Source organism: Xiphophorus maculatus, chromosome 3 (assembly GCF_002775205.1).
Source record: "Xiphophorus maculatus strain JP 163 A chromosome 3, X_maculatus-5.0-male, whole genome shotgun sequence".
Taxonomy (NCBI): Eukaryota; Metazoa; Chordata; class Actinopteri; order Cyprinodontiformes; family Poeciliidae; genus Xiphophorus; species Xiphophorus maculatus.
In genome coordinates, this window is record NC_036445.1 from 10,274,233 (window position 1) to 10,287,028 (window position 12,796).

Below are 12,796 nucleotides of genomic sequence, written 5' to 3' on the forward strand. Positions count from 1 at the left end.
ATGAGAATAAAGTAAACTTATTTATGATTATTTAGTATTAAAAGTGTCTTACTTTAGGCAATTACTGCCCTCTAATTGTGGTTGTGATTGTGCAATATTCCTCCTTTTGTTCTGTTGGTGGGGAGTAAATTACTTTCATTGAATGTGCTAAGTTTTCATCTTTTGCCAGTTAAAACGTCATCCACATTGAAGTACATCTTAAATATATATTAACTCTGAGCAGTCATTTCCCCTTTGCCTCCTACTGCATTGGTCCAAGAGCTGTAAGTATATTTTTGTATGAATTGTTCCAAATGCTTAAATGTGGAGCAGTTCGCTTTGAATGAAAATGGGATATAACTGTTTATATCCCATTATAAGCACTTGTAATGGGATAACAGTTAATCAATCTCATAATAATTAGACACATTGTGGTCTGAATATTTTTGATTATGAGCTGATAGATATATAGGGATCTGTTGAAGTCTGAGGATGATTATCTGCTTTTTTTATGCCTGCTACAATATTTGGTGTTATTGTATACAACTGAAACACATAGTAGAGAACAATAGTGAAATTTTTTATTTTGTATGCTGGCGAAACAAGACGAGTTACTTTATTAACTTGACAAATGATAGTTATCTTTTTAGCCTTCAACCTCATCTTGTGCCATGTTTCATGATTCATTAAAGAAAAGTTTAGCATTTAAATTTACGTCAAAAGTTAATTTTGGATCTGACCTTTTTACTGAAGGAAAAGTTTGATTCCCCAGTTTTCCATCTTCTCTCATGGGCAGCGGGAACTTTTTATTCAAGCAGCACTCCTGAGAATATTTTTAGCCATCAACCTGATGAACACGGCTGTCTGCAGATTTTTAATGTCGCTTTTTTCTTTTTGACTATAAAAGCAGGATCAGCTACAGGTCGGGTAAGGATGCTAAAACAGTCATTTGTGTTTAATTTGGCAGCCGCCAACACTGGGTGCGCATTGAAGAGCCCTGCAGATGAAGTTACACTCCCCTAATTTTTGTTTTTCTTTCTCTTTTTTGGTAAATGTTTTTATTCCAGTCTCACTCCATATTATCTCACTATCAAACAAACCCTCTCTTCACTGCTTTTAACGCTGCTAAATTTCTTCCATTTACATCCATCTCATACCCTGAAGTTCTGTTGTTTTTTCTTGTCTTTTTGTTCCTTTTGGATTTTCTGCCTTCTTTTCATCTTTCATTCCCAGTCCACTTCTTGTTTTGACAGTTTTTTAAACTTTAGATTTTCATTTCCTCTCCGCGACCTTAAAAATTGCTTTCTGATGACTTCTGTTATCTTCTTTCATCGTCTTTGTTAACTTTATACATTTGCTTCCTTTCTTTCTGCACCACTCCATCCATCAACCTTCACAAATCTGCCATCTTTGTTTTGGGTTTTTTTTTATACATATTTCAGCTCTGTTTAGATCTTTCTTCGCTGACAGAAAGTTATTCTTGGATGTGGAACTTTTTTAAAGGTCTGTCTAGTAAGACAAATCCATACAAATCTTTCATCCTTCAAGCAGTTTTTCGCAAATCTTAGTTCATCAGCTGAACTGAATAAGTTTCAGTCAAGCTGAAAGTTATTCAAGCTTAAGATTATTCAAAAACATCTGGTTTGCCTCTGAAATCTAGCTTAATAAAAAAGCCAGCTTTCTATTTATTTGGTTCAATTGCATTAAGAACCAAAAAACTAACTCTTGTACGTTCATGAAATAAGTGTCAAGACCAAAAAAATGAGACACAGGTGGATGAAATGAGCGTCTGCTGAAGGGAAGCTGGACAAAGATCTCGGGTGTTTTCACAACTGATTGTCTGGTAAACTTGGTTCAGTTGCTGGTGTGGTTCACTTTCACACTATTCTGCATCAAACAAACCAAACCCAAATCAGCAGCCTGTCCCACCCTCGTCTGTGGTAGCACTGCCCTAAAAACTACTGAAGGAAACGTCACAAAAACCTCTGTGAAAATGAGCTCAGTGAAGAAGACACTGAGCACATCTTCCTTCATCACAAAATGTACACAAAAATGGAGTTGAATCAGGTTTAATTAGTTGTAGGATTTCTTTTATGTCTTTGGAACAAAACCACTAGCCATTTCTCCCACTAGCGATAGACTCACATGTTTGTTTTGGTTGTATTTTCCCGGAATGCCCTGTGCTGTTGTCCACTTCCTCCTTTTAGAGCAGTCTCCAGTTCTCTTGGCATTCACATGCATTCAAACCGCACCAGAATTCGCTTCAACCAAACCGACACCGGGGTTTGTAGGAGTTCGCTTTTTGGTTTGCATCAGAGTTCAATTACGTATTCACACCTCGTCAAAAGGACTGGACTTTCTAGTCAAACAAACAAAAGTTCAATTGAAGTGGGCTAAACAGGGCTGGAGTGTATCGCTGGGTAGGAGGACATCATGGCTCCTTCCTGGGAAATGTTACAAAATCTTTTTTTCTAAAACAAACTTTTTTTGCTCTGCCCACTGATATTCTCAGTGAAGTCTTGTTTGCTGCAAAAATATTGAAGTAGCTTAAGAGATTAAACATTCAGGGTTTATTTTTGCACTCAATTTACTTCTTTATGATTTTTATTTGCTTCAATTTCTTGCTCTTGTTTTGTCTTTGATGTCTGTTTTGAATGTTTGTCTTTTAGATTTACCAACTTCTCCCTGGTTTCACACTTGTGTCCAGTAAATCACCACAACTTGCAGACCAGGCTGCACACACCCAGCTGTTACGAGAACATCAAACAAGTTGTCAGCAATCAGAAAGCTGCAGATCCTCAGCAGCGGTCTGGATAAGCAGCGGCTGGATTTAGAGGCGCACATGTCATTCTCTGGGTTTTATTTCGCAGCTTATGCTCGTCTCACCGGGTTTAAGGTGTAAACATGATGGATTAGATAATTGTGGCACTGTACTTCTCTTACTCCAGATTTGATGCAGGTTCAGGAGTTTTTCATTTTAAAAGATGAATAGATACTTCTTCCTTTTTTGTTTGTTTGAATGATGCTGATCCCATGTTTCAAGAAAATTACCTAGTTTTCTCAGTAGCATTACAAAGTTATGATTTTATTCCATTAAACAGCATCAACATTTTTGTCTTTCTGCAATATATTTTTTGCCTATGATGTTATCATTTACCTAATGTTTCATTTGATTAGGATGATCTATTAAATATTGGTTTAGGTATTTACCCTAAAATCCCTTATATCTAAGTATTTATCAAGTTAGATTTACCAAATTAGGACATTTAGAAGGCAGCTTCTGTAGAATGGAGTGAGACACATTTTGTCCAGGATTTAATTTAATCTATGCTCAAGGATCAATTCATATTTACATAAATACACTTTATTGCTTTCTTTTTAAGGTTATATATTCTTTTTGAAAAGACTTGTATGACATCTGCTGTTCATCGCCCTTCTTATTGATGGATTTTATAGAAATATGTAAGTTTTTTCCTTTGCACCTTGAGAAGATTTGGAACTGCAACTTATTTTTCAAAAATATCATCAAAATGGAATATTTTCGTTTTCAGTCTTTATTCCCTACCACATTCTTTAAAAATTAATTCTGTCCTCAGTCCATATGTCCGTCTGTCCATCCATCCATACATCCATGCAACCATCCGTCCTCTCTTCCTTTCTCTCTCTCTTTTTACGAAGTGTTTTGTTCCACTTTTCTGTAAGTTTTGTTGCAACCCCTTATTGCTTTGTGTGTCTCTCCTTATCACTTTCAAAGCTATAAAAACTGAAGTCTCATACTTTAACTGTGGGAAGTATGAATGCAGATTATCTCTGGACATAAATTTCAAATACAGAGCCGGTCAATAAAAAAACTATAAAAGAATACATTGTCAGATGAAGCGCGGTCTTTAGATCGGACTGGTTCAAACCGGCTGGGTGGATGTTCCTGCTACTGCTTCTTTATTTATCCTGACTTCCTGTTCCATAAGGTAGGACAAACTGTCCATAAGGTTTTATCATATGTGAAGATAAATTTCTTCCTACATTACTTTCTGACCTTCCAACTGTTGTGAATCACTGCCGGCCCCGTCAGGGACAGTATAAATGTTTGGGTGGTTCTTCGACTTGAGCATGTTAATTGCCTGATTGGATGCAGCTGTGAAGGCGTTAAAGGAAGCTGAAGTTCACAGTTCACTCTGTTGCTGCCTTAAATACAGCCTGAGGTAAGGGTGTTCTTTTCCAGGTCGATTTATTCGATATTTTATATGTTCTTTTTTATTGCTTTATGGTTAGATTCCTGAGAGACTTGCAACACTGAGGTTATCATCTGAAGTAGTTTTTCAGCTTATCAGTTCACTAGTTATTAAATTATTATTATGGCCCTGAATGGATCAATAGTCTGAATGTGTTTTCCATGTTCATTCAATGTAAGGAGGACATTCTTGTGAGACCCTTTGCCCACTTTCCAGTCTCAGTCCAGAGCTGGAGGTAACGATCTGAAAACTGAGCTTTCTCAAAATCACAGAGGGAAACCCCCTCTCCCTTCCCCTCTGCACCAATTTAACTGTTTTTCTTTTTCTTACTTGAGCTGAGGTTTTAAAAAGTCAGTTATGTGCTGTATGACTTTCATGACCTCTGGGCCCATGAAACCTGAAAGAAAAGCATTCCTGGCTTCCTTCCTGTGAACCGTCCTTTCCTGCAAATACGTGGCTTCTGTCTGACTGCAGGGAGACGGGCCAAAAGATTAAGTCTGGGGCCGTGCTCCTGCAAAAACCTTGTAAAGCCCGCAGTATGATAGATCCCACAGGTTCTACATTCATTTAAAAACATCTTGACGTGCCCTCTGATAGAAGCAGAAAAATCAGCACTGTTACATACTCAAAGCATCAAAGCTTCTGCGAAGCTCATTTACACTTTATATGCAGTTTCCAGGGTGGTGTTGTGTGTTGTGAAAATAAGAGGTCATTCATAAAAAGCTCCATAAACATTTTGAATATCTGCAGTTTTCTCACTTACAGGGATGTAAACTGTGAACAGTTAAATGACGCAATTTGTTTTTATTGCTTAGCTCCACCCAACTCTGTCTGACTGAGGATGTTCACTCAGACATGTTACTCAACTAAATGAGATAACTAACATTTGTCCTGAAGTGGAGTTAGTTTACAATATGGAAACTGACCAAAAGCATTAATATAATACATGAAAAAGCTACAATTACATTTTTGACGCGTTTGCAGAATTTCCATAGAAATAGCAACATGCAGTCAGCTGATCAAACACAAAAACATTTCTTTCTGTGTTAAATAGATTTATGCAGTTACATATTTAACCCTCCTGTTATGTTCCGGGTCAAATTGACCCGTTTTAAAGTTTGAAAATTTTCTAAAAATAGTTGGAAGTATTTTTTTTGCATGAAACTTTTCCTATTTGTCTTAATAGGTGAACTCTACATATCAATTGAAAATTTATTAGTTTTACACATTTGTACCAACCCCTAGGTCTACTTTTTACACAGATACTGTTCGGGTCAATTTGACCCGGCAGTCAGGTTAAAGTGCAAAAAAAGATTAAAAAATGTCCATTTCTATATGTTTCCTTGCAGCTATGAACCATATTTCACCACACAAACACCACACACATCCATGCACACCCCGACACACACAAGCCCACTTTCTCACTATTCTCTTTACTTCACTAGGAAACTGCGAGAAAGCAGGTGTTCACACAACTTTTGAGGAGAACTTCTTCTGTTCCTGTGGACAAACTCCACCCACACTGAGTGACACTCAGCAGAAGTGGAGGGAAACATAAATACTCTCTGCATGACTCATTTATCTTGATTTTAATCAGTGGGTCAATTTGACCCTGAACAGTATATGTGTCTCAAGTTCAATTATAAAGATCACCCATTGAAAAAAAAAAAAAAGTGTAATATAAAAATATTTACCAAAAATCAATTTCAAGGAAATTATAGTTTTTTTGTGTCTAGGATTTATTCAGTAAATATTAAAAATGCAAATTCCATTTTTTATGTCCAAATGAGTAAATGAGTAGGTTGTTGTCATTGATCCTTAATTTGGGAGAAATAATAAAACATCATTGCACAAATATGAATTGAAATGGTTAGTATTGGAGTTAATAATCAGATAGAAAAATGTTTTGGAGGATTTTTTTGGTTTCTGACACTATTGCATGATTAAACACTCCCCGGGTCAAATTGACCCACGAACATTATTGCTGTACCTCAGAAACGAACATAACAGGAGGGTTAATAGACTGGAAGGTGCATGTCTATTAAGTATGAATGTACAGCACAGAGAGAGTTGCTGCTTTATAGCAAATTTTTATGTCTTTTTATTTTTATGTGTTTTTGTGCATTTTTATTGTTCTCTGGTAAATATTTGTTTTTAAATGATTCATGTCATCCTTTCACAGTCATACTTCCCATCTCCACCTAAAGAAACTAATTTTAAAGCAACATTTCGTGTTTTTGTTTGAATCTTATTTAAGAGCCTTCCATTTATTGTTTTCTCTAATATAAAATGACAAATGATGCCCCAGTGGCAGCTGTCTGCATACTGTGAGTTCACATGCAGCTTTTGTTTAAAATGTAGCAGCCAAGTTTGTGTTGGATGAGTCAACTCTGAGCTTTATGTTCACTCTTTGTGGGAAAGTGCTTCCCTTACACTGTGGATTTTTCTGATGCCAGACCCATGACTAGAAATTCAATTTAAACTCAGGTTCCAATGCTTAAAGAGCCAGTCCAACTTCTCCCCCCTACAGCGTCCCACTGGCTGCAGGGGGCTTTAACCTCAGAGCTGCTGGGAGCTCCAGCTCCCGTCTGCAGGCAGTAGAAACATTACAAAGTGTCATGACCTCAGGTAATTCCCACATGGTTAAGACAACCCAAAAAGGAACATTCCCTACGAATCTATAGTCTTAAAATCTCCACTTCTTAAATGTAGCTTTCTTTAAATGTGCTTTCTTGAACAGGTTAGGAAATGTCTATGGGCTACAGAACACGTTTATCAGATTTTTTGCACAAAATCATTCTTAGATCATGAGATTTGAGTCTACTCACTTCTGCCTATTTTGAGCTCTTTTCAAAATGAGCTGCTTTAGGGTCTCTTGTCACTTTTACTCTAGCTAGTAAACGCTATTAATGGCTCAACTCAGCATTTATACTCGCGTGTGAAAATGGTTGCAAACAGAAGTGCAGTTATACAACTGTACATTTTTGAAAAGCAGAAGAATGCAGCAAGTGGTTGCTGAATGATAAGTCAACAACAAAACACTTGTCTTTCCCATTATACAGCAGCCACTGTACAGCGCCTGCAGTGGTAAAACCAGCTGAGTTCAGCTGGGGTTGCTGGTAATCTCGCAGTGCTCGTCAAGTGTGGCTTAACAATCGAAAGGTTTTTGAAACGGCTCATTTTCCAGACACAAAAAAACCTTAATGTATTACTAAAAATGGTTTTTTAAGCACTTGGGTTGTTTTAAAAGCAGTTGGGACCAAATGGAAGTAAAAAAAATGTGGAACTCTATTTTATATTATGGTTTTTCTTCTCTTTTTGGATGATTTGTCCCGGAAGGTTTAGTCATCTTTTAAATAATTGTGAAATCTCCCTTCCAACCAGATAACTGTTTGACTTTCTGTCAAGAGACAAGTGTTTTTCTGCCACACATATTTACACATTTATGTCACTGACCCTAGAATCCACAGGCATGGATTTAGTGTCTCTCTTCTTTCATCCTTCCACGTTTATGTGACCATGTGTGAAAGTTTTCTTGCTACATAGCTTGTGGTCAGATCAGGTCAAATCCCCCAACCTTTCTCTGTTGCCATCTAGTGGTTAATATTCCTATAACCAAACCTTACCCATTTGCCATAAGGCATGGTGCCTTTCTTATGTTTTCTTTCTCCACATTGTCTCTTTCTTCTTGAAACATAAGCTTTCATTTTCTTCTCTCTACATCACAGAGCCAGTTTCCTTTGAGCCTCCCTGTAGCCGTCTCTTCTTCACACACTCACACCTCAGCCAGCCCTGTGGTGCTTCCAGCGCGCAGCATCTGACACTCAGTTTAAAGCTGCTGGGTGGGTCCTAATTATTTCTTTGAAGATTCGCTTTTTCTCCCCGTCTGAGCTTCTGATGGGCTTCACTTTAAAGAGGCCAGACGCACACAAACACAGCGGCAGAGTCAGGCAGCCTGCCTTGTCTGTCAGAAACTACTTAAATGTTGTCTCCAGCCTGCTGATTTATAAGAACACGGTGCTTAGATTTGCATTATGAAACAGCATGTTGAGTTTGGAGAAGCCTCTTGCTTTGTCAACCAATCACTGTCCCTCTGTCTCCTCTCAATGCCATGTTTTTACCTTGATAACATTGCATGTCTCATATTGCGCTGCGACATGACCACTGAGAAATATCAGTTTCATAACAATATTATACTGAATTTTGCCAAAAATAGTATTAGCAATAGGAGCTTCTCATTTCTTAAACAACCACAGAGAATAATATGTATTTTTATTGCATAGCAAAGACGCAACTCAGTTTCAGAAATGCTGAGTTTATTTGTATCTAAGGAAGAAAAGCAACTAATATGATTGAAACAAGCAGCAGTTTTGTTAAAAATTATTCAACCAATTGTTAAAATCACTGTTTTAGCAAAGAAAAATAATAAAACATTGGAATAAATTATTTCCTTGGGGGGACAGAGATCGGATCAGTACAACTGTGTATGACCATAGGGAGAAATGGGGAGTAAATTTCCACAAAACAAGATTAAACGAAGAAATTTTCTAGAAAAAAAAGAGGAAATGTCTGAGCTCCAACAGTTAAAAAATTTGCAAGAACAAAATTCTGAAACTTGGATTTTCAATAGCCAAACATGTTTGACTTTTGAAACTCAGAAATTTCGAGCCTTTTCTTGAAAATTTCTGAGACTAATCTCAAACTTTCTGAGTTTCTGGTAAAGATTTACTCCTGCTCGTCTATCTACCGCAGCCTTAGTATATGTTGTAGATCAGTAATACTAAAAACACTGTTTAGTTAGAAAAAAAATAGTATGTTTTCTGTGATTAAATAAAAAAGATTAAATGTGTCAATTAGGCTAAAAATGAGACTTCGGTTTCTTGAAATCTAAAATCTCCATTAATAAATTACTAAACTGATGGCTAGAGGTGGGTAAAATGAGCTTCTTCCACAGGGTGGCTGGACTCAGCCAGTGAGAGGGTGAGGAGCTCCGTCATCTGGAGGGAAACCAAAGTAAAGCCTCTGCTTCTCCGCATCAAAAGGAGTCAATTGGCTAAACTAGCTAAATCAATTCCACTGAAATTGAAACATGTCCATAGTTCAGATTGGATGATTCAGGGTGATTGGTGCAACATCTGTCCATTCATTCTTCTACCGCACAATGATGCAAAATGTCTGACTTCACTTTCTGACACTCTGTAGCTCAGTAGTGAAAGATAGTCCCAGCAACAGTTTCTGTGAGTGGATCAGATCCTTGGACCACTTCGGTGGCTTTGCTGCTGGAAAGGAGAAGCAGCAACTTTACTTAAGCTTCTTCATCCCACCAGGATTCAATAGTCACAAGATGTCAATCATGAGAAACTAAAAAATAAAATTGGTGCAGCATGTTGAGACAAGGTGGTAATCATTTCAGTGGCTACCCACAAGAAAGATGCATGAATCTGCTTTGGCTGGTCAGGTCTTGATTTTCTCATATACATTTTGAAGAAACATATGACACCCATTATTAAGCTAATGTATATATTTTTTTACATGTCAAATGCTGAAACAACACAAGGACAACTAGAGCTTAGTGCATTTTATTCTATGTTGACTGAAAACATAAACTCTACAAAACAGGAATCTTCTAAAAGTTGTTTTGTTTTCAAATTACCACATATATTCTTTATTTCAGATCTAGAACAAAAATCTAGCCCCTCCACTCTCTCTCTCACTATTAATGAGATGCTTATTATCTTTAAACTCTTAGGAACTTTAAACACAAATTAGATCATTTTAAACAAAGCTGAAATAAAATGTCAAAATTATAAGGCTCTAGAAGCATAAACACGACTTTGAAAACACATGGAGGTCTAAGAACAGGTGGCCAAACCAAATGGGAGTAAATCAAACTTTTTTAAACTGGAACAGCAGCCAGTGTGTGAAGGATAAAACCATGAAATGAGACAGGAGAGTTGTTGGTAAGGTTAAAAGCATATTATTATCAAGTCATATGATTATTTTTACCTTATCATTAAAATTCTTTGAACAAAGCAACAACCTGCTTATGAATATTTGAAATCAAGTCAGAAATACATTTCCTTAGTAAATAGCTTGTTGGAAGTTGGTTTGCCCCTTTTTCAGGGGCCCCACAAAGTTTTGTAAAGGATGGCCAGCTGGGGCCACAAAAAAATTGGGGTGGTACAACAAAACCAAAAATCATTTTAGAGTTTCAGGAGTTTTAATAGGTATGTTGCTGATCAAAAATAATTCTAATGTTAAAAAGGTTTTAAAAGAAGAAAAAAACTTTATGTTAATATTTTTACAAGAATATAGGCAAAAGCACACATTTTTTATCCTTACTAACTTCAAACTATACCAAACTTATGCCGTCCTAAGTCAGCTATGAAAATGATTTCTATTTTCTAAATGCCATTATGAGTAAGACTATTTTTAATTTTAGTATCATTAGATCACATGACTTTCCCCCATCACTGAAGCTCTTCCTTCATGTCACATTTCCAAACTGTGTCCCAGCTTTCGCTGTTGCTTTTGGAATACTGACTTCTTCTTCAGTGAGCGACCTTTCAGTCCATGCAAGAACAGGATTGTTTTAATGTGGAATGACATGTCCAGCTCCAACCACCATTTTCCTAAGGTCTTTTGCATTTGTTTGTGGGACAGATTTACAGTTTTATTCCTGAAGATTATACTGGCTGGAAGAGATTTGCAGCAAAAAATTTCTTGAATAAATAACCGTAGCTCTTTCAGAAATCTGAAGGTACATTTGACTTGTCTGCATTTCTCTTCCTGATATCTTGGCTTATTTCGTTATTTTTTCCCCCATGATGTCACACAAGGAAGTGGTGAATTGATTCCTTTTTTTAACTGAAAAATTGTAAACGAACCTATCAGAAACTTACAAAACCATGACGACATTATCAGAGCACATTAATGTAAGTGTATCTAAGATTCTGGCTTTAAATAAAGTTTTACAACAATCTAATTCTTATTCTGGCATCTAGCTGAGGAAATAATTAGGGTAATCATAATTTACATAAAAATTCTGAAATTAATATATTTCTATAATCCTGAAATACTATCCCTTTTTTTGCAAAATGACCAACTTAGCCTATCAAGTTTTACTTTGCTGTTGTATATAGCTCTTTAAATAAATATTGGAAGTCAAAATATGTAAATGTATATTAATCAAAACACTAAATATTTATAGGGGGACTTTGCTTATTTCTGAAAGCCATACGTTTTTCTTTCTTTCTTTCTTTCTTTTTAGCGCAGAGGTTCAGTAGCTGGCAAACAGAAGCGGGTCCGCTGTCATTATTAAAAACTCGGCGGCAGTAACAAACTGAGGCGTGGAGCTGCAGATCTGAAGCAGCGGACCACAGACTGCGTCTGACGGAGGTTCGCAGAGGTCTGGAAGCCAGAGGGAAGGAGGGAGGTCCCGGGCTGCGCAGAGGAGGCAGGACTTTCTGGCTCCGCGGTGCGCTCCGACACCAGAGGTCCGCTTTAATATCAGAGGAGGAGTGGAAGCAGGTCGGCTTTTAACACCGCGCAGACACGGAGGCTGCGTGCAGTCCTGAACAGACAAACATCGAGCATCAGTGCGTAAAACGGAATTTTTGGATTGATACCTCAGATTTAAGATTTGTTTCCCCCCCCACAATTACTATTTTTAAAGCTCAGTGCGCTCCACGGCTTCTCTATGGACACTCATGAACTGGATTTGTGACTGTTCTTTTCCTCATAAATGACTTTAAGCTCACAATGGACTCAGTTTCCCCTGCAGAACCTGTGCAGACGCGCTGTCTCCTGCCTGCAGGCGCGTCTTTGTCATTTTAATGTCGCTGTCATTACCGCGCGTCTGTCTGATTGTCGCTCCGCATTTCAGAGCAAGCTAACAAACTGTGGAGTCTCTCTGCTGGTTGCAAGGCAGACTCTTGTTGTGGACTTCTGATCTTTATTTATTTTTTTTAACTGGAATATTTTTTGCATCCAAACTTTTTGGTCCTGTCTTCCTGGAGCAAACCGATGATGTCGCCCCGCTGCTCGAACCCTTCCTCCCGGTCCACCTGTAGGTTTTTCCTCTGCTTTTTGTGGCTTCTACAAACGCCCCGCTCTTCCTCTCCGCTAATTACAGGTAAGATTAAAGGGATCAAATGGCTTCATAATAACACATCACAACACCCACTGCGCGTAAGAAAATCTCCTGCAAACCGCTGTTATTTAGTCTGCTGCCGCGTCTCTGCGCTCCTGCAGCCTTCAGCGCACCAACCCTGGAGCCGCGCTGCAGCCGCGCTGTGTTTCCCATCAGCGGTAATTTAGCGGTGAAGTTCTGGGTACGATCCCTCGGCATTCGCCTGCAGGTCGGTGCATGATCACCATGGGAATCAACAAATAAACAAGATCCTGGTTAAACACGTTTATTTATAACAAAGAGTCGCATGCGTTTTGATTCAGTAAGACAGCCAATTTGTTGTCTTGATCTTTAAATATGAATCACAATTTTACACTAAGATGATTGAAATCTTAGAACTTCACAGAGAATCAGGAACGATGACACCGGCTTATGAAGCTTCACCAAAATCATC

General features: G+C 37.8%; 1 protein-coding gene across 1 annotated transcript in view; it reads left to right on the forward strand.

Annotated features, from left to right (window-relative positions):
* The first annotated feature begins 11,490 nt into the window (after nucleotides 1-11,490).
* bmper (BMP binding endothelial regulator) overlaps nucleotides 11,491-12,796 on the forward strand; it is a 39,668-nt gene continuing 38,362 nt past the window's right edge. Inside the window, exon 1 of the mRNA XM_023329689.1 lies at nucleotides 11,491-12,345. Within this exon, the coding sequence (XP_023185457.1) occupies nucleotides 12,237-12,345 (109 nt within the window). The 5' untranslated portion in view covers nucleotides 11,491-12,236. The remainder of the gene's footprint in view (nucleotides 12,346-12,796) is intronic.